Source organism: Lemur catta, chromosome 6 (assembly GCF_020740605.2).
Source record: "Lemur catta isolate mLemCat1 chromosome 6, mLemCat1.pri, whole genome shotgun sequence".
NCBI classification, from domain to species: Eukaryota; Metazoa; Chordata; class Mammalia; order Primates; family Lemuridae; genus Lemur; species Lemur catta.
Window position 1 is genome coordinate 92,459,454 of NC_059133.1, and position 22,195 is coordinate 92,481,648.

General features: G+C 36.8%; 1 protein-coding gene across 1 annotated transcript in view; it reads left to right on the forward strand.

Moving 5' to 3' along the window:
- CD163 (CD163 molecule) overlaps positions 1-20,690 on the forward strand; it is a 33,992-nt gene extending 13,302 nt beyond the window's left edge. The window contains exons 7-17 of the mRNA XM_045554416.1: positions 4,030-4,344; positions 4,443-4,757; positions 5,158-5,250; positions 5,332-5,646; positions 6,760-7,080; positions 7,852-8,163; positions 8,527-8,562; positions 8,760-8,858; positions 10,083-10,178; positions 11,385-11,438; positions 20,467-20,690. Coding sequence (XP_045410372.1) covers positions 4,030-4,344; positions 4,443-4,757; positions 5,158-5,250; positions 5,332-5,646; positions 6,760-7,080; positions 7,852-8,163; positions 8,527-8,562; positions 8,760-8,858; positions 10,083-10,178; positions 11,385-11,407 — 1,925 coding nt within the window. The 3' untranslated portion in view covers positions 11,408-11,438; positions 20,467-20,690. The remainder of the gene's footprint in view (positions 1-4,029; positions 4,345-4,442; positions 4,758-5,157; positions 5,251-5,331; positions 5,647-6,759; positions 7,081-7,851; positions 8,164-8,526; positions 8,563-8,759; positions 8,859-10,082; positions 10,179-11,384; positions 11,439-20,466) is intronic.
- The last annotated feature ends 1,505 nt before the right edge of the window (positions 20,691-22,195 follow it).

Consider the following 22,195-nt stretch of genomic DNA (forward strand, 5'->3'; position numbering starts at 1 on the left):
ATGTCCCAGTTTGTTCTTGTTACTTAAGATTGCTTTGGCTATACGAGGTCTTCTCTGGTTCCATACAAAGTGTAGAATTATTTTTTCTAGATCTGTAAAGAATGATGATCGTACTTTGATAGGGATTGCATTAATTCTGTAGATCACTTTAGGTAGTATGGACATTTTAATGATATTGATTCTATCAATCCATGAGCAAGGTAGATTTTTCCATCTGTTTACATTTTCTACAATTTCCAATTTTTTTTTAGCTTTAGTGAGCACTAGTTTTTCTTTTCAAAATGACTTTTGTCCAAATATTTTACCACGGATAACAAGACTCATTATCTTTTTAGCCTACAATAGCTGAGTCAGTAGTGTATTCTGCCTACCAACCCCATTCATCCACAACCATATTTTAGGTTTCATTACTAGAATACCTCAGTCATGGTAACACATTCCGAATTATTCAGAATTCTACTCAGCTGCATATAATAGAAATCCTAAATAACATAAGTTTGCAGCTTAAGATGGGCCGCTTACTTTACAGAACTGCATTTTGTTTGCTATTTGCCATGTGCACCCTTTGCTTTCTTTTGTTATATTTCTGTAGCTTTTGGAAGTTCTACTTATTTGCGGGCCTAGGTTTTAACTTTTTACTTGTTTGGCTAGTAATAAATTTGCAATTTTGTTTCTTGATTTACTTGATTTTTTTTTAATTTCAAGATATTATGGGGGTACAAACATTTTGGTTACATGTTATGACTCTGCCTCACCCAAGTCAGGATTAGAGGTGTGCCCTTCCCCTATACAATGCTCACTGCATCCATTAGTTGTGAGTTTATCCACCCCCAGCCCCCCAAGCCCCAATGACTATTACTACCATGTGTGCCCTCTAGTGTTGATCAGTTAATGCCAATTTCTTGGCGAGTACATGTGGTGCTTATTCTTCCATTTTTGTGATACCTCACTTTGGAGGATGGGCTCAAGTTCTATCCAGGAAAATATAAGAGATACTAGATCACCATTGTTTTTGTAATTGAGTAGTATTCCATTGTATACATATACAGTGAGATATCAACTAACCCCAGTGAGAATGGCCTTTATCAAAAAATCCCAAAATAACAAATGCTGGCGAGGATGTGGAGAGATAGGAACACTCTTACACTGCTAGTGGGACTGCAAATTAGTGCAACCTCTGTGGAAAAGGATTTACTTGATATTTTCACAACATTTCCAAAAGAAAAAAATGATGGACATGCTGTCTCTGTGACTGTCAAATTCAAGCTACAAATTCCATAATCTCTTTCAATTCTTAGACTTTTAAATAACATAAGACTATATAGCTGAAAAGGACCAGAAGAATTCAGTGAAGCAGGAAAATTAGAAAGGTAAGGCAATAATTTATCTCTGATGTGTGGTTTAGACAAACCAGCCAGAAAGAGGTCTAGGAAATTTTGGTCACAAAATTACTTTGAATCCCAGACATTTTGTTGTGATGTCTATGTATGTGTTGTAGAAGACATCTGACCTTAAGAACAGTTCATTTGAGTTGTGCTGTGTTTTTACTGAGGTCTGAGAAATAATTCTGGGATTATAATGATCTATACTTCTTCAAAGTCTGGAAAGCACTAAATAGTGAAAATGTATTAGTGCTTCTTCAAATAATATTGTATATTTTATCTACTACTAAACAAAAGAAAGTAATTCTCATTAAGTATTTCTTACACTTGTTATTTATTCATTTTTCTAGAGAAAGAAATAAATACAGATTCAGTTACTTAGGCTTGGAGAAAGCTTAATTTATTGATCACTGGAGCTAAATTGGCAAAAATTCACTTAATGGCTTTTATGTAAATGTGCATCATAGATTTAGCAGGAATAAAAATCCCTTAAAGAGCAAAATTTCCAATGTTCTTACAATGTATAAGGAATATATGATATAAGGAAACCAATCCATGGCATAGATTAATATGTTACCAGCAGATTCTTCATGAAATAAAGGCTGAGAGTGGAGTCTCCAAGTCACTTTCTGGGTGGAAAATTTCCTCCTTTGTTCTGAATCAAACATTTTAGGACAAAAGAAATGAGAGAATATTTAAAGAAGGGACTTGTTTTCAAGTGCTTAACAAGTTTTTCCCATGGAAGAGAAAATATTTGTTTTTTTGTTGTTTTATTTTTCACTGCTTATGTTTTGCTTTATTTTGTTCAAGATGGATCCAGATGAAAGCATGAGAAATTACAAGAAAGTTGAATTTGGCTTGATAAAAGAAACTGCCTTTATTTAAATATTTAGGGCTATCCAACAGTGGAATGGAATCACATGAGTACTAGTTAATGATATCTTAGAGGAATTTCATGCTTTAATAATGAATCAACAAGAAGAAATAAAGGACCATCCCACTGAAGTCATTAATTATTTATGGTGTAGAGGATTTGTTTGCTTTAAACTCTGAGCTGTGTTTAGAAAGTGATATGTTCTTCATCTCAGATTTGGATAGGGATTTGCTTTGTACAGATTTAGTGGATAACTGGTAAAATTTTGACATGTTAAGATATTCTATATTGGTAAAATACAGAATATAGTCATATCCAGAACATTTTTAAGACATTTCAGTATAAGGTGAAAGATTTATAAGATCCAAAGAGAAACCAGAGTATGCAAATTGGCAAGGACTGACAGTTTATCTATATTATGGTGATAGTAACATCAAGGGATTAAAAAATTGTTGATATTTGACAGCAAGCATCTATAAAACCCTTTAGAAGGTCCAATTTCAAATGCATTGTCTTTCTTTAAAAAATGAATTAAAAGAGCTCATATCTCCCAAATACTTTGAATTGTCTTTGATTATGTCAAAAGAAACTCACGCTTATCTTGATGGTTGTGGTTTTCAACTTGACAAAGAGTGTCTTCATAGTATGAGTTCAATAATTTCTGGTGTGTCTTTTCTTTTGCACTTTGAAATCTAGTTATACTAAGTTACTTATAATTCCTCAATTACACAATGCTATTTCATGACTGTATTCTTTTTTTTCCCAGCATATTAGAGGGTACAAAAGTTTAGGTTATATATGTTGCCCATGCCTCCACACCACTCCCCCGAGTCAAAGCTTCAAGCTTGTCCATTCCCTAGGCAGTGTACATCGCACTCATTATGTAGGTATACACCCATCCTCTGCCCCTCCCACATCTGCCCCACACCCAATTAGTGTTATTCCCAAATGTGCACTTAGGTGATGTATTCTTTAAACGCTGTTTCACACATTGCTTTTTGGCAAACTCATCATCTTTTTACAAAACCCAGTTGAAATTTACAGTGCTCTCTCCTCCATAGGCCCAGACAGAGCGCGTGACTCCTTTATTTGTTAGTTTGCATCTAACACATATTTGAATGCAGGGGTTCATCATCGTTTGAATCAATATATCTTGTACTAAACTGTGTGTTCTTGGAGAAGGCAATTAATGAGAGATTGAGTAGCTTTGGAAAGCAGTAGCCTTTTCCCAGGTACATAGGCATAGAAACACCTTATAAGTAGAGAGAAAAGTTTCTCCAGAGACACAGAAGTCTGAAAAAGCATGGGATGCCCAACATCTTTAGGCTGGAGCATCAAGTATGACTGATAGAGAAACAGGTATAAAAGCTTTTAAGGTAACAGCAGAGAGTATTTTAAAGTATGCTAAGGAATTAGTGTTTATCGTCTGTCCTTAATTTTAATGGCTGGGGGGTGATATGGGGGAATCTACTAAAGCTCTTTGAGCTACAATTTCCTCAAAAGAAAAGTGATCATAGTTATAGCGCCTACATCCCAGGAATTATACAGCAAGTGATAAATAAAAGTTAGCTAATATGTTTATGATTATGAATATTGGTATTACCTATCTTCACTGACAGACTCAAAGCTGGCACAGACTTTTTAACCTATCCAACCTCAAATTTCATTCAATTTTGAGCACCTTCCCCACTCCTCACCCTTTTCTTCACCCTTGTCATTAAGGAAAATCTGAGAATCTCGTTATGTCTCACTGAAATGTTATTTATTTTTCAGCCCACAGGGAACCCAGACTGGTTGGAGGGGACATTCCCTGCTCTGGACGTGTTGAAGTGAAACATGGTGACACATGGGGCTCCGTCTGTGATTCTGACTTCTCCCTGGAAGCTGCCAGTGTGCTATGCAGGGAATTACAGTGTGGCACGGTCGTCTCTATCCTGGGGGGAGCTCATTTTGGAGAAGGAAATGGACAGATCTGGGCTGAAGAATTCCAGTGTGAGGGGAATGAGTCCCATCTTTCGCTCTGCCCAGTAGCAACCCGCCTAGACGGAACTTGTAGCCACAGTAGGAATGTTGGAGTAGTCTGCTCAAGTGAGACCTGGAGAACATCTTCAATTCATTCCCATACAGTAAAAGGGGTAGGGTTCAGTAGTCATAGCTGTCTTTTCTAAAGCCCTGTCTCCTTCCAGGATACACAGAAATCCGCTTGGTGAATGGCAAGTCCCCCTGTGAGGGAAGAGTGGAGCTCAAGACTCTTGGAGCCTGGGGATCCCTCTGCAGCTCTCACTGGGACATGGAAGATGCCCATGTTCTTTGCCAGCAACTTAAATGTGGAGTTGCCCTTTCTACCCCAGGAAGAGCACATTTTGGGAAAGGAAATGGTCAAGTCTGGAGACACATGTTTCACTGCACTGGGACTGAGCAGCATATGGGAGATTGCCCTGTAACTGCTCTGGGTGCATCGCTATGTTCTGAAGGGCAGGTGGCCTCTGTGATCTGCTCAGGTAAGAGGATGAAGGGTAGCCAATGATAAGCCTCTCCCATGCTGGTGTGCCTTAAGAGCAGGTGTGCCTACAGGGATGAAGAACAAAAGTAAAACGGAATGATCCCTTTTGAAGGGTCATGAAAAGCATGTCAGAATTTTGCCTGAATTGTCTTTTCAGAGGGCAAATAAACTTAGTTTTCAGGGACCTCATAGTTATCTAGTGCTTCCTATAGATAGGAAGCCAAGCCCTTTTCAAAACACCTGATTTATTCCAAGCCTTGTTAACCCATCCACATTCCTCTTTCTGTTATATAGATGGGTTGTTTGTCCTCAACTCATGCATATAACACTCCACCTGACCACCCTTCTTCACCCTAACATTTTTTATGTTATATGACTGAGCAGTTTTGTGTTTGCAGGAAACCAGTCCCAGACACTATCCCCATGCAATTCATCATCTTCAGAACCAACAAACCCTACCATTCCAGAAGAAAGTGCTGTTCCCTGCATAGGTGAGAATCTGTGACCAATCTATGAAAATGATCTCAATCCTTAGGAATGCAAGTTATTAATATTTTCATTTCTCTTTTCAGGGAGTGGTCAGCTTCGCCTGGTAAATGGAGGAGGTCGCTGTGCTGGGAGAGTGGAGATCTATCACGAGGCCTCCTGGGGCACCATCTGTGATGACAGCTGGGACCTGAGCGATGCCCATGTGGTGTGCAGACAGCTGGGCTGTGGAGTGGCCATTAATGCCACTGTTTCTGCTCATTTTGGGGAAGGAACAGGGCCCATCTGGCTAGATGAGATGAAGTGCACTGGAAAAGAATCCCATATTTGGCAGTGCCATTCACATGGCTGGGGGCAGCACAACTGTAGGCACAAGGAAGATGCAGGAGTTATCTGCTCAGGTAAATTCTGCATATACTCTCTGGTCACAATTATGTAAAAAAGGACTGAGGTGAGGCAAAGGGTAGGGTGAGGGATATTAATCTGAAAGATTTCCCTGAAAAGCAGGTTCAAAAGGAACTATTGCAAGAGTCAGGATCCCAGAAGCATGAGTTTGATGAGCAAAATCGTATAACATTATAAAAAGTCCAGGAATGGGCTTGCATATCATTGAAATGACAATAAACTTAATAATTAAGTTTTTCATAAATATTATTTGGAGCTGGACATTGGGTAAGGATTCAATGGCACCAGTTGATAACTACAGTATTAATAAAGAAGTAGATTAAAAGGGACAAGAAGATATATATATATATATATATATAGTACATAATTTTACAGATAAAAATATAATTACCATGCCCAAGTAATTGTTAATGACAGATAAATGAGACTTACTTGTCCGAGGGGCAAAACTTACCATAAGAGGCTACTGCTCTTGCTTTGTATACACAGTGAGCTTTAGAAAATATTGTGAAATAGAAAAAAATGTACTCTGTTGTAATATATTGGAGAAAATGGTACCATAACTCAGTAACTTAGGGAAGTAAAAAATTCCATATGCCAGAAATAATTTATTCCTATTTAATGACATAAATCTGGTAGAAGACATACACAGCAAAACAATGAAGTATCAGAAAAAGAACTATGTCATTGTAAAAGAATGTACTCAAAACATTAGTTTTAGTGCCTGAGTGTCTCACTAAATTGTAACTATCAAGAACAGTTAAAAAAAAAAAAAAACAACAGAATGTTTTTGGGAGAAAATCTAAACTATGTAAATGAAAAAAGGCTCTGAGCCTTTGATTGAGATCTGGAAAGCATCTTAGAATCATTGATGGTGATCTAAAAGGTTCCTGACTATGAAACCCAAGACTAGGAAACCATAAGTTATTTAGAGAATAAATATTGTATTTTACTAAAATCTACTACACTATCCAGAAGTTACTAAAGAATTACTAGTAATTAATATATTATACCTATTTTCAAAGCCATTCTGAGATCAGAGATTTGGGAGGGAATCTTCTAAATCTTCAGAAAAGATGTGAAACTATTAATTTTGTATTTTACTGCAGAGTTCATGTCTCTAAGACTGACCAGTGAAACCAGCAAAGAGACTTGTGCAGGGCGTCTGGAGGTTTTTTACAATGGAGCTTGGGGCAGTGTTGGCAGGAGTAACATGTCTGTAACCACTGTGGGGGTGGTATGCAGGCAACTGGGCTGTGCAGACAAAGGGAAGATGGACCCTGCATCTTCAGACAAGGCAATGTCAAGGCCCATGTGGGTGGACAATGTTCAGTGTCCGAAAGGACCTGACACATTATGGCAGTGCCCATCATCTCCATGGAAGCAGAGATTGGCCAGTCCCTCAGAGGAGACCTGGATCACATGTGACAGTGAGTATTCATTGGCCCATATGAAAATTCCATTCTGCAGCCCCACTATCAGCTGAGAAAGCACGTTGGTTTTATTTGCCTATCCTTGCACCAGCTTGAATTGTTAGATCTAATTAAGCAAGAATGGGTAACCTCTGGATAATACCTGTTCTAACTGGTTGTTGTAATTGGTTTTATTTACTTTGGCCTGTGTATATTCAGGATCAGTGATCATTATTCCAAAGAATACCATACTGTCCATGGTCTGCTTGAACGATTTATTCATTTGCTTTCTCTGTAAACTAATGAGGAGTAGAGAATATGTGATTCAGCATTTGACTATTGAATGAATGGTCTACCTTGCCTTTACCATTTTTATTTCAAATATTATCTTTTTACACTAATACAAGGAGAAAAGAAGTCAGAAAGATCAATTCTGAAGTATTGCCCATTCTACACCTTCTTAAACTGTAAAAAGATTTCCATCTACCTGCAAACTCCCAGGTTCTATTTGAAAGAAATTAACACTACACATTTACAATGATAGCTTTATTCCTTTGACATTTTCTGAGTCATGTTATGATCCTTATGTCCAGGATGAAATATACCTAGCTTGCTGAAATCACATATACTCTCATCAAAGATAAATTTTATAAAAATGTAAATTTAAAAATGCACATTAAAGTTTTAAAATAGATCTTTTAAAAAGAATTTCAAATCTCTCTTTCCCCCTGTGAACCCTTAGAAGCTTTTGTCTTCTTAGAAATAACCCTCTTGTCTCTGATTTTTCAGATAAGATAAGACTTCAAAATGGAACGACTAGTTGTTCTGGGCGTGTGGAGATCTGGCATGGAGGTTCCTGGGGGACAGTGTGTGATGACTCTTGGGACTTGGATGATGCTCAGGTGGTGTGTCAACAGGTGGGCTGTGGCTCAGCTTTGAAAGCCCTAAAAGAGGCAGAAGAGTTTGGTCAGGGGACTGGACCCATATGGCTCAATGAAGTGAATTGCAAAGGGAATGAGTCTTCCTTGTGGGATTGTCCTGCCAGACGCTGGGGGCACAGTGAATGTGGGCACAAGGAAGATGCTGCTGTGAATTGCTCAGGTGAGTGCCAGAAGACAGGATTGAGCTTCGAATCTCTGGCAACAAAGAGCCGGTGGGCAGTGAAGTGCATTGTATAAAGGCTGGACTTACTCACATAGGGATCTGGTGGGAAGAGAATCATGATATTTCTACTGAAGGACTGATGAAAACATTTCTTGTTATACATTGGCCTTCACCAAGAAAAAGCATATAATCCATATGTATCCCTTCACAGACAGGGAAAATCAGGTAGTGGACTCTAGGTTTAGGTGGGAAAGAGTAGTTTATTTGGTTGAGAGGCACTAAGGGCTCAGACAAGGAAATAGAAATATTTGTTCTATATATTACTCCACCAATTAATCCTCTCTCTCTTTTCTCCTACAGAAATTTCAGCGCCTAGAAAATCATTCAAGCCTGCAGGTATGTCACAGGGTTAGTAAGCATGGGACCAGTTATCTGCATTACTCAGAGTCCTCCTTGTTTAGAGGCCTTGGGTTAAAAGAAGTTCTGAGTATTTGAGATTGACTTCAGGGACTCTGTATCTGGCCTAAAAGAAAGTCAGTAGTCCTGGCCTTTTAGCTAAGACATTATCTCTCTTCATATTTACTTTTACTTAGGTCACTCTTCTCTTATTGTAATCGGGATCCTTGGGGTTATACTTCTCATCGCATTCTCCATATGGATTCAGAGGCGAAAACAGAGACAGCGGCTTACAGGTCTGAGCTAAATTATGGTCTCTCTAATGTGTCTACAGGATAAGGGGGCTCTTGGGATAAAAAAAATGTTAGACTCAAGTATCAAATGGCTAGAAAGATGGAGTCTAGAAGAGGTTTGAGCAGTTTCTCAAAATAGAGGGAATAAAATTTCAGAGAAAAGGAGCTTTGGCTACATTGATGATTCCTGTGCTCTATTCACATGCTTATCAATTATAGAATTGATAGTTAGGAATATGCTATCCATGGTTTAGGATATTTTTTGCCCAAACATGTATTTGTTTTTACTATAATGTTCTTATTATAAATTTTACCATACTGTCAAACAATATACTAGGCTCTAAAGATACAGACATGGACAATAAAGTTTTTTTCTTGGAGAAACTTCAAGTTTAGTGAAAGAAATATATATGGAAACAAATAAACTACAATGTAGCATTATACATTAATATGAATAAGGAATAAAAGTAACACAGAGAAGAGAGTTATTAACTGAAAGGGAAGGGGAAGTACTGGAGCTTCTTAGAAGCTTTTGAGAAAAATTTTGAACATAAGGGGTCAAAGAACTGGGTGAGGCATACTCTTGAGAAGAACATGTGCAAGTGTAGAGAAGCTTAAAGGGTAGCACATCTGTTGTTTGGGGGGCAAAGTAAACACTGAGCGCCAGGAGAGAAGCTGCTGATAAGTGTGAAGAAAATGGAAGGAACAAATTATGAAGTTCTTATATTCCATGGTAATAAGATTCATAGTCATTGAAGAGTATTATGTAGAGGAGTGAAATGGTCAAGCTGTTCTTTAGAAATATCTTCTGGCAGCAGGTGTTTCAAGTATTGAAGGAGGACTATATTACTGACAGGAATCGCATTTTTAAATAGTTAAGACGAAAGATAAAAAGGACTGTAACTATAGAGAGAATGGAGGGGAGAGGAAAGATTTTTAGAGATTTTAGAAAATCTTCTGGTGAGTTTTGGAAGACTGCTAGCTTCCTTGGGGGAAGAAAGTCGAGTCATCATACAATGGCAATAGGGAAGGTTTAGCCTTGTGCCTATTCCGTCTGAGTGTGTGGCATTAAAAGGGAAAAGCTTGGTAGTAGAATGGGATGGAAACAATAGAATGGGTAAAGATCAGATATGTTTGATGTTTGTGCTCCTGGGAAAAAAGCACACATAAAGAAGGAAAAGTTTTATCATGGTCTACTGATCCCTAACGTACGATCTCTGTTGTCAGTTTCCTCAAGAGGAGACAATTGTGTTCACCAAATTCAATACCGGGAGATGAATTCTTGCCTGAATGCAGATGATCTGGATATGCTGAATTCCTCAGGTCTGTGGGTTCTTTGAGGGTTTATAGTCCGAGGATTCAGACCAGTGGCTATAATTAAGGCTTAGACATTGGTTAACAGTGAAAAAAGATCTAAAACGTAATAAGAAGCTTATGGTGCATATAAGGGGAAAAATGGCAGAATGAGCTGACAGTTATTCTTTGAGACGTAAAAATTGCAGTCATATGGAGGCCCATGATTATTTCTGACAGAGGTATACAAAGAACCACACAGCAGAATATAATGACTTTGACCTCATTTTATTAAAACAGAAATTAATCTTATAAAAGATTGCCATAAGTAGCAGTTTAACTTTTCTTTTTTCTTTAAATAAATTTTTGTGTATGTTGAAGGAATACAACATGATGTCATAGAATACAACTAAAGTGAAGCAAATTAACATATCTGTCATCTCACATAATTACCGATATTTCTTTTGTTTTTGTGGCAAGAGCAACTAAAATCAACTCACAGCATGAACTCCATATGTACAATTTTATAATCTCTAGTCCTCATGTTGTACATTATATCTCTAGATTTGTTTATCCTACGTATTTGCTAATTTGTATCTTCTGACCAAAATCTCTTTCACAGTTTTTTCCATTGCCACTTTCCTTTCTTAAGCTTGATATTTATTATATTTTTCCCAAAAGTCTAAAAGCTTAAACTTTTCATATCTTTATCGCAGGAGAAGCCATCACTATCCATAGGACTAACCATATTTCCCATCTTTCTTTGTCCTTGAACTTTTATTTAGCACCAATGCACCAATCCTGCCTCCAGGCAGTATAACTCTATTGGGTTGGATGAAATATCCCAAGACCCATTGTCCTTACTCCATAAAGGCTCCTTTATGTTTCGAAAAGGGCCTACCTCACTTCTTCCATCCAAAGGATTTGGAATTTGCTACTGTGTCAGGAAACACATTTAAGGCATAGGAAACATATACTGCTAGTATGTCAGGAAATATATAAGGGATAGGAAAGACTTTCTGTGCCCCTTAAATCACACATGATTGCCTTCCTAATTGCAATTGTGGACAGGGCTTTTCGATGCTCAAAGAGTTTCACAGGTACTTGAGGGGAGGTCTGATTTATTTCCCAGGGATTATTTTCTTCCTTTCAGAAAATTCCAATTAGTGAGATGATTTTAATGCAACTTGACTAATTTCTGTTTCTAAATCTCTTCTTATTTCTGGAATGAAAAAGGGGGCCATTCTGAGGCTCACTGAAAAAGAAAATGGGAATTTATAACCTGGTGAGGTGAGTTCAAAATAAGTGCATTCCTTTTGAAGATTAAGAGCTCCTCTGGCATTAGAAAGAAAGAATGTATCTACACATATTTTTTAATATGTTTATGTGCATATTTTTAGAGATGTATATATTCATATTCAGAATGTATAATAGTTTATTATATTAATAAATATGATTCTTATCATTCTCTTAATTACATATAGATGGTAAGCAATAACAATGGTATATTTGTGGAGCTAAGGAGAAACTGGGTAAACATAAATAAATCTTTTGAAGACATTACAGGCATAATTTCAGGAAAAGATAAGACATTATACATCACTGTTGTGTAACATGTTATGATAAAGATTATGTAAGACAGTACAGGAATACAGAAAGTTTGCCTAGGAAAGTTTGTAAATACTGTAATAAGATGTGATACTAAAGTTAAACTTTAAAGATGACTGAAAGATAGACCATTCCAAAGAAAAAACCGCAGTATATATAAACTAGAGGCATAGAAGAGAATCACACCTTTAGGGAACAATAAGAACTTTTTTATTCAAAAACATATATGGAACATATTTACAGTGACAAGTAATGTCTTGAGCACCGAAGATACAAAGGTAAAAGATACTATTGGCAAACACTTGATTGTTTAACGAAAGATCTCATAGTCTACAGGTGGTAGTACAGACAGGCTATGTGGAGAGAAGAGGAGTGGTGAGAATCTAAGTGGAAAAGGCTGCATGGAACCCTATAATGATTGTTCTTACCTTCTATACTCTATGCTCATATTTTATTTTAGGCACTATTGAAGAGGTGGTCAGGTTTGGAAGATTCAGATGAGGAAAGACATAATCAAATTTGCACTTTATAATTTGCTTTCATGAGGAAAGTATAAAAAAGAAAAAAATTAAAAAGTGAAAAAAATAAGAAAATTTGTTAAGCTATACACCAAAAGATGGTAAAATGAGTTAGTCGGTATATTTTGGTTTTTCTTTTTTAACAATTTGAAGACTATACATTCAGAAATTATATGTAGAAAAAGTATGTTTTTTGTAGAAATATTATATATGACATATGAGAAATAACACACTATAACAAAGGATAAAAGTTGGAACTCTTAAAATTATATAACATGTAAAGTGTTAATATCTATCAAATGCAAAATTTAATGCAAAGAGATTAATTTTATATACTATACATATACACATGGAGTTCTTATAAATTGTATATAGCACAAAAAGAGTTAAAGTATATAAATATAGACTTTATGTAGGTATATACAATATCCAATGGTTAATTGGGAAAAGCTATGCAAAGACAATACTCACAAAGTGAATTTCAAATGATAAACAGACATTTTATTTATTTCAAATGTTAAGGGGTACAAATGTTTTTGGTACATGGATAGCTTTTATAATGCTTGAGCCAGGACTATTAGTGTGCCTATCACCCAAATAGTATTCATTGTACCTGTTAGGGAGGTTTTTACCCCTCCCCTCTTGCCCCCTCCCCCCTTCTTGGTTTCCAATGATTTTTACTTCTCTCTGTGCCCAAGTGTGCCCATTGATTAGTGTTAAATTATTAGTGAAGACATGTGGTGTTTGTTTTTCCATTTCTGAGAAACTTCACTTAAGATAATGGTCTCCAGTTCCATCCAAATTGCTGCAAAAGACATTAGTTCATTCCTTTTTATGGCTGGGTAATACTCCGTGATACACACACACAAACACACACACACACACACACACACACACACACACATATATCAATTTTCTTAGTCCACTCATGAGTTGATGGGCATTCAGGGTGATTCCACATCTTTGCAATTGTGAATTGTGCTGCAATAAACATTTGAGTGCAGGTGTCTTTTTGATAAAATGACTTCTTTTCCACTGGGTAGGTACCCAGTAGTAGCATTGCTGGATGGAATGGTAAGTCTACATTTAATTCTTTGAAGAATATCTATACTGTTTTCCATAGAAGTTGTATGAATTTTCAGTGCCACCAACAGTATATAAGAATTGCTTTCCATCTGCATTGGCACCAACGTCTGTTATTTTTTGACTTTTTAATAATAGGCATTTTGACAGGGGTAAGGTGTTATCTCATTGTGGCTTTGATTTTCATTTCCCTGATGATTAGTGATATTGAGCATTGTTTCATATGTTTTTTGGCCATTTGTCTATTTTCTTTTGAAAAGCTTCTGTTCGTGTCTCTGACTGCTTTTTAATGGGGTGGTTTTTTTTTTTTTCTTCTTGCTGATTTGTTTGAGTTCTTTGTAGATTCTGAATATTAGCACTTTATCCAATGTAGTTTGCAAATAGTTTCTCCCATTCTGTAGGTTGCCTATTTGCTCATTTCCGTTGCTGTGCACAAGCTTTTTAATTTAATCAAGACCAATTTATTTATTTTTTGTGTTGTTCTAATTGCCATTTGTGTCTTAGTCATAAATTCTTTGCCTAGACTGATATCCAGAAGAGTTTTTCCTATATTTTCCTCTAGTGTTCTTATGATTTCATGCCTTACATCTGAGTATTTTATGCATTTTTAATTAATTTTTGTAAGTGGTGAGAGATAGGAATCCTGTTTCATTCTTTTGCATGTAGCTATCCAATTTTATCAGCACCATTTATTGAATAGGGCTTCTTTTCCCTAGTGTACATTGTTGTCTGCTTTGTCAAAGATCAGTTGGTTTTATGTGGATGGCTTTATATCTGGGTTCTCTGTTCTGTTCCATGGCCTACGTCTCTGTTTTGTACCAATACCATGCTGTTTAGGTTATTATAGCCTAGTAGTATAGTTTGAAGTCTCGTAATGAGATGCCTCAGATTTGTTCTTTTTGCTTAAGATTGCTTTGGCTATTCAGGCCATTTTTGATTCCAGAGTGTGAAATTATTTTTCTTACATCTGTGAAACATGGCATTGGTATTCTGATGGGGATTGCGTTGAATCTGTAAATCACTTTGGATAGTATAGACATTTTAACTGTTGATTCTGCCAACCTATGAGCATGATATGTATATCCATTTTTTGTATCATTTGAGATTTCTTTCATCAGTGTTTCATAGTTCTCCTTGTAGATATCTTTCACCTTGGTTAAGTATATTTCCAAGTATTTTATTTTCTTTGTAGCTATTGTGGATGGTATTGAGTCTTTGGACTCTCAACTTGACTATTATTGGTATACAGAACTGCTACTGATTTGTGTACACCGATTTTGTAACCTCAGGTATTGCTAAGTTTATTTATCAATTCCAGGGGGCTTTTGGTGGAGTCTTAGGGATTTTCTAGACATAGATTATATCATCAGGGAAAAGTGGTAGTTTGACTTCCTGTTTCCCAATTTGGATACCTTTCATTTCTTTCTGTTTCCTGATTGCTCTTTCTGGGATTTCCAGCACAATAATTGAATGGAAGAGGTGACAGTGGGTACCCTTCCCTTGTTCCAGATCTTAGGGGTAATGCTTTCAACATTTCCCCATTGACTGTGATGTGGGCTGTCGGTTTGTCAAATATGGCTTCTATAATTTTGAAATATGTTCCTTTTATGCCTAGGTTGTTGAGGGTTTTTATCATTAAAAGGTACTGGATTTTGTCAAATGCTTTCTCTACAGCTATTAAAATGATCACATGGACTTTGTCTTTGTTTCTGTTTATGTGGTGAATCACATTTATTGACTTATGTATGTTGAAACATCCTTGCATCCCTGGGATGAAGCCCACTTGGTCATGGTGCATTATCTTTTTGTTGTGCTGTGGAATTCAGTTTGCTAGTTTTTTATTGAAGATTTTTGCATCTATATTCATGCAAGGGATATTGGTCTGTAGTTTTCTTTTTTTGTTGTGTCCTTTTCTGGCTTTGGTATCAAGATGATACTGTCTTCATAGAATGAGTTCAGGAGGATTCCCTCTTTCTCAAGGTTATGGAATAATTTCTGTAGTATGGGTACTAGCTCTTCTTTGTAGATCTGATAGAATTTGGCTGTGAATCCGTCTGGTCCAGGGCTTTCTTTGGTTGAGAAATTTTTACTACTGCTTTGATCTTGCTGCTCATTTTTGGTCTATTCAGGAGTTCCATTTCTTTTTGATTAAGTCTTCAGAGGTTGTATGTTTCCAGGAATTTGTCCATTTCCTCTACATTTTCTAGTTTATTTACAAAGATATTTTCATAGTATTCACTGATGATATTTTGTATTTCTGTGGTATCAGTTGTAATATCTCCATCTTCATTTCTGATTGAGCTCATTTGGGCCCTTTTTCTTTTATTCCTGGTAATCTACCAAGAGGTCTATTGATTTTATTTAACTTCAAAGAACCAACATTTTGTTTCTTTGATCCTGTGTAATTTTTTTTTATTTATTTCCATTCCATTTAGTTCTGCTCCAACCTTTGTTATTTCTTTTCTTCTTCTGGATTTGGATTTTGTTTGCTCTACTTTTTCTAGTCCCTTGAGATGTGACATTAGGCTGTTATTTGTGACCTTTCTGTCTCATTGATGTAGGCATTTAAGGGTATAAATTTTCCCTTGAGGGATGTTTCTGTTGAGTCCCACACAGTTTGATAGATTATTTCCACTTTGTCATTCAGTTTGAGATATCTTTTGATTTTCATCTTAATTTCATTCTTGACCCAATAATCATTCAGCAGAAGGTTGTTTAACTTCCATGACTTTGTATAGATTTGAGTGTTTGTCTTGGAATTGATTTCTAGTATTATACCATTGTGATCAGAGAAGATACATGGTATGATTTTGATTTCTTGAATTTGTTGAGATATGTTTTGTGGCCTAGGATATGATCAGTCTTAGAGAATGTCTCATGTGCTGATGAGAAGAATGTATATTCAGTAGTTTTGGGGTACAATGTTCTGTAAATGTCTCTTAGGTCCATCTGATTTAGAGTCTGGTTTAGGTCTAGTGTTTCTTTCTTTATTTTCTGCTTTGATGACCTATTCAATTCTGACAGTGGGGTGTTCAAGTCCTTGGCAATTATGATGCCACTATTTATCTCTTTGTTTAGATCTAGTAGAATTTGTTTTATGTATCTGAGATATCCTACATTAGGTGCATATATATCTAGAATTGTTGTGTCTTCTTTCTGAATTACTCCCTTGACCATTATATAATGACCCTTTTTGTATTTCTTTACCTTTGTTGGTTTAAAGTCAATTTATCTAATATGAAAATAGCTACACCTGCTCTCTTCTCATTTCTGTTTGCAAGGAATATGTTTTTCCATCTCTTCACCTTGAGTCTGTGTGTGTTCTTGTGGGTTAGATGTGTTTCCTGAAGATGGCAGATACTTGGGTTGTATTTTTTCATCTATTCAACCAGCCTATGTCTTTTGAGTGGGACATTCAGACCATTAATATTGAGTGATAGAATTGATATGTAAGACGCTGTTCTGTTCATCATGTTGGGAAGTACCTTATTGCTTTCTTTGCTCTCTTGTGCTATTGTTTTATACAAGCTGTGAACTTTAGTTTTTTGGGTGATTTTACACTGGTGGGTACCTCTTGTGTTCATTCATGTATAATGTAGTTCTGAGTATTTTCTGTAGGTCAGGTCTGGTTATGACAGATTCCCTCAGTGTTTGCTTGTTTGGAAAAGACTTTCCTTCTGTCAATTGTAAAACTTAGTTTTGCAGGATACAAAATTTTAGGCTGGCAGTTTTTTTGCTTAAGAAAACTGAAGGCATGGCCCCAATCCCTTTTTGCTTTTAAGTTCTCTTCTGAGAAGTCTGAACTTAGCCTGATGCAGTTTTATTTGTAGGTTAGTTGCTGCTTTCAACTTGCTGATTGTGGAATTTTCTCCTTCCTTTTAACTTCAGTCATTTTGATGACTATGTGCTTTGGAGATGTCCTATTTGCTATGAATTTTCCCAGTGTTCAATGACCATCTTTTATTTGGATGTCTGAGTCTCTGGTGATACCAGGGAAGTTCTCCTCAATAATTAACTCAAATAGATTTTTCATGCTTTTGCTCTTTCTTCTTTCCCTCAAGGATACCTATAATTTGTATATTAGTTCACTTCATATAGTATCATATCTGTCTATGTGATTGCTCAGTCTTTTTTATTCTCTTTTATGTCTCTTTGAACTACTGGATTCGCTTGAGAGCCTTGTCTTCAAGTTCTGAGATTCTTTCTTTTCTTTGGTTTAGTCTGTTGTTGAAGTTTTCTGCTGTGTTTTGAAATTCCCTAAAAGACTCCTTCATTTCTTTAAGTTCTGTTGTAGCCTTTATTATATTGCCTAGCTCTTTATAATTTTTTTTGGCTTCTTTTTGGCTAGTTTTCAACTATCTCTTCAATTCCATTTATCTTAATTGCCATCCATATTCTGAATTCCATTTCTGTCATTTCAACAATTTCCTTTTGTTTGGAGTCCGCTACTGTAGCTCCATTGTGATCCCTTGGGGGTATTGACCTGTTTTGTTTTTTCATGCATCCAGGGTTTTTGTTTTTTGGGTTTCTTACCATCTGAATCCTATTCTCTCAGCTCAGGACTAGTAGGTTTGTACCTGGTCTCCTTTAGTGGGAACTCCCCTGCTTAGTTAGAAGAAAGGAAGTTCCCTAGAGGGTACTTTTTTTACTGCTCTGGGATGTTGACCCAGCAGGAGAGGGGCAGACACATTAAGTGCCTATAGTGCAACTATTCTGTTTAGTCCCATTCCCTGTGAATGCCACAGTTCAAGTCTGTGCTGGATGATCTTTGTATGTGGTGGAGGGTTGTTCCCCAGATCATTGTAGAAAGTTCAAGTTGGTGGCAGGGTGAGACCTTCTCTAGTTCTAGGGCATGGCATGCAGTGGTGTCTGTTCTGTCCACTCCCTCCCCAGTCTGGCAGGGGTAATGCAAAAGCTACCGCTGCAAAGCCAAGTCCCAAGCAGACCTGATGCCTTGCACCTGAAAGCTCATGATGGCATCAGCAGCAGAAACCCAGGATTGGCAGGCACCAGATTCTTACTGTGCCTGCTTTCTGGTGCAATATCTCTGCACAGACTCTAAGCAGGTCCCTGATCAATCCAGAGGTCTGCAATATTAGAAGGAGCCCCCTTACAACTCAGGCTACAGTACCTGCAGGGTGACCATGGCACCTCAGAGCTCTAACTCCCTAATCTTTCCCATGTGTGGATACCTCCCCACAGATCCTCTTGATCTTGTCAAATGAATCACCTTGTCACGTTCTCCTGCGTTTTGAATTTTCCATGTCTCTTCTCTGGGGTTTTACAATGTTCTTTCTGAGAAGAGTTATCCATAGGTAGGCATCCACCTATAACTTTTGATCCTCTCCTTGAGAGCAGCGCTCATGCGCTACTTCTAGTCCACCATCTTCGAGATCCTCCTCCAAAAGTCTAGACATTTTAAAGATGCTCAAATTCACCAGTGTGTCTGGAGGATACAAAAAATAATTACTAATGAGATATCACTTTCTATAAATCAGATTTACAAAAATTTAAAGTAACCTCAGTATTGCTGAGGGGGATACAGAGGAAAAGATAATTTTATTTTTTATTTATTTATTTATTTCTTATTTCAGTTCATCATGGGCGTACATAAGTTCAGGTCATATACATTGTCCATGTCCCGCCCATCCCCCCGAGTCAGAGTCCCAAGCGCGTCCGTTCTCATTCTCCAGACAGTGCTCCTGGCACTCATCATGTAGTCATACCTCCATCCCCTCCCCCCCCACCTCCCCGGGTCTGCACCTTCAAGCATGACCATTCCCCAGAGGGTGTGCAACGCACTCGTCATGTAGGCATACACCCATCCCCTCCCCCCATCCCCCATCTCAGTCTGATATCCAATTGGGATCCTTCCCTGATGTACATTTAGGTGATGATCAGGGAAACCAGTTTTCTGGTGAGTACATGTGATGCTTGTTGGAAAAGATAATTTTAAACATTGCTCTTGGAATTGTGAGGTATGTTAGGATTTGGAGAAAGCAATCTGGCAACTTCTATTAAAATAATAATTAAAAAAATGTTTCACAGGTCCTTTGACCCAAGAATTCTACCACTGAGAATTTCTTCCATACAAATAAAGTCAGTAGGCCGGGCGTGGTGCCTCACGCCTGTAATCCTAGCACTCTGGGAGGCCGAGGCAGGTGGATCGCTCAAGGTCAGGAGTTCGAGACCAGCCTGAGCAAGAGTGAGACCCCGTCTCTACTAAAAATAGAAAGAAATTATCTGGACAGCTAAAAATATATATAGAAAAAATTAGCCGGGTGTGGTGGCGCATGCCTGTAGTCCCAGCTACTCGGGAGGCTGAGGCAGTAGGATCGCTTAAGCCCAGGAGTTTGAGGTTGCTGTGAGCTAGGCTGATGCCACGGCACTCACTCTAGCCAGGGCAACAAAGCAACACTCTGTCTCAAAAAAAAAAAAAAAAAAAAAAAAAAAAAAAATAAAGTCAGTAATATATAAAAACAAATATACAAGAATTCTTTTTTATAGTGTTATTAATAGTGGCAAAAAAAACTGGAAACAAAGTAAATGCCAAATAATGGGGTAATTGTTGGAAAAATTATGGTTTAGCCAACTAAAAGTGGGAAAATCATTCATAAAAATATGATATGATGACACTTATGTGATCATGTTATTGACTATAATTAAATGTAATGTCTACATCTATAAAATTATACATGTACATATTTATAAAGAAACAGTAAAAATTCTAGCAGTGTAGTAAACTGAGGAGGACTATGAATAATTTTTGTTTTATAATCCTAAGCATATGAATATTTCTGGTGTGATAAATAATGATTAAACTACTTTTTCCTTAAAGAGTAATCACTGCTGAATAACTACTTCAGAGTCATATGGGGGTACTGTGAAAAAAAAAAGCCATTTCTTGATCTCACTGTAGTTCCATGGAATAAAAGTAATTCTTAGGCACACCAAATTTGAAAAACATTGCATTTAAGTTTTCTGCTCGGGAAAGTAGTATGCTTTATAATATAAATGAGTTTGTGTCTGTGTATGATATAATGTAATGCATTCTTCTATGCATATACATGTGAAAAGGAAAATAACATTTTTTCTATTTATGGCTTTAGTTCAGCCTTGAAGATACTTTGATGAAGACCTGGATGACTGAATGTGACAGAAATCCACCTTATTCACTGATGATTACAGTTGAATTTCTGTGGAATCCCTTGTCTCCTCGTATTGCAAAGACTGCTGCTGAATTTAGAAAAATTAAGTTTGTGAATGTGACTACTTAATGATGTACATAAGACTTTCAAGGGGGATTAAATAAAAAAGAACATTGCTGATTTGAGTTTGTCTTAACTTCTCATTCTTTATTTTATGAATTTCTGAATGGGATTTCTGACTTTTTTCAGGGTTTCATAAGTACAACATGGTATCTTTTATTTCACAATGTTTCAATTTGCATATATAGTAGTATGTATTTCTTCTAACTTGGTTTAAAAAGTAATTTTCTTATTGCCAAATCAAAATAAATTTATTTTTACTTATTTTTAGAATTTTTAGTTATTTATTTTTTGATTTCAGAATATTAAGGGGGTACAAATGCTTTTGTTACATATATTGCCTTAGCACCTCCCAAGTCAGAGCTGCAAGTGTACCCAATCCCAAACATCACACACTGCACCTCTCCTCCCACCTCCCACCTGCCTGACACTCAATGGATGCTACTTCCTTATGTGCACATAAGTTGATCAATTAGTACCAATTTAATGGTGAGTACAGTGGTGATTGTTTATCTATTCTTGTGATACTTCACTTAGAAGAATGGGCTCCAGATCCATCCAGGATAATACAAGAGATATTAGCTCATCAATTTTTCTAAGGAAGGAAAATTATTGATATTGAAGGGTCTGTTAATAATGTATGGTTAACTCTACAAAGCATGACTCTCATTGGTTCCTTAACTGCTTTTTAGTTACTGCATTTCTGCTCAGTGACATAAAATACACAGCAACACCTGGTAAGGGCACAAAGACTCAGTGGTTTAGTTCCTCATTCCTCAGGACAGTGTAATTGAAGCTGAAATAAATACATGAATTATATATTTTCTACATATAACTCATAACTTTTATTATTACTTTATAACTATTATAAAGTAAGTTTACACATTACTAAAAATCACTTACCCATGATACATATTAATATAAAGAGAAGATAATATTTAAAGAAATTCAATACCAAACTTAGAGTCTACTATAAGTATCTAGTATTCTATGCAAATTGATTTTTTTTTTTTTTTGAGACAGAGTGTCACTTTGTTGCCCTGGCTAGAGTGAGTGCCGTGGCATCAGCCTAGCTCACAGCAACCTCAAACACCTGGGCTTAAGCGATCCTACTGCCTCAGCCTCCCAAGTAGCTGGGACTACAGGCATGCACCACCATGCCTGGCTAATTTTTTCTATATATATTTTAGTTGGCCAGATAATTTCTTTCTATTTTTAGTAGAGACGGGGTCTCACTCTTGCTCAGGCTGGTCTCGAGCTCCTGACCTCGAGTGATCCACCCGCCTCGGCCTCCCAGAGTGCTAGGATTACAGGCGTGAGCCACCGCGCCTGGCCGCAAGTTGATTTTTTAAATTAATTTATTTTTAATGACAAAAATTAATTTATCATGTACAATATGATATTTTGAAACATGTATTAGCCATTGTGGAATGGCTATATCAAGGTAAGATATGCTTTGCATCACATACTTATCATTTTTTTCTGGTGAGAACACTTAAATATCTACTTCTCTCTGTGATTTTGAGAATACAATACATTGTTATTAACTATAGTCACCATGTTGTACAAT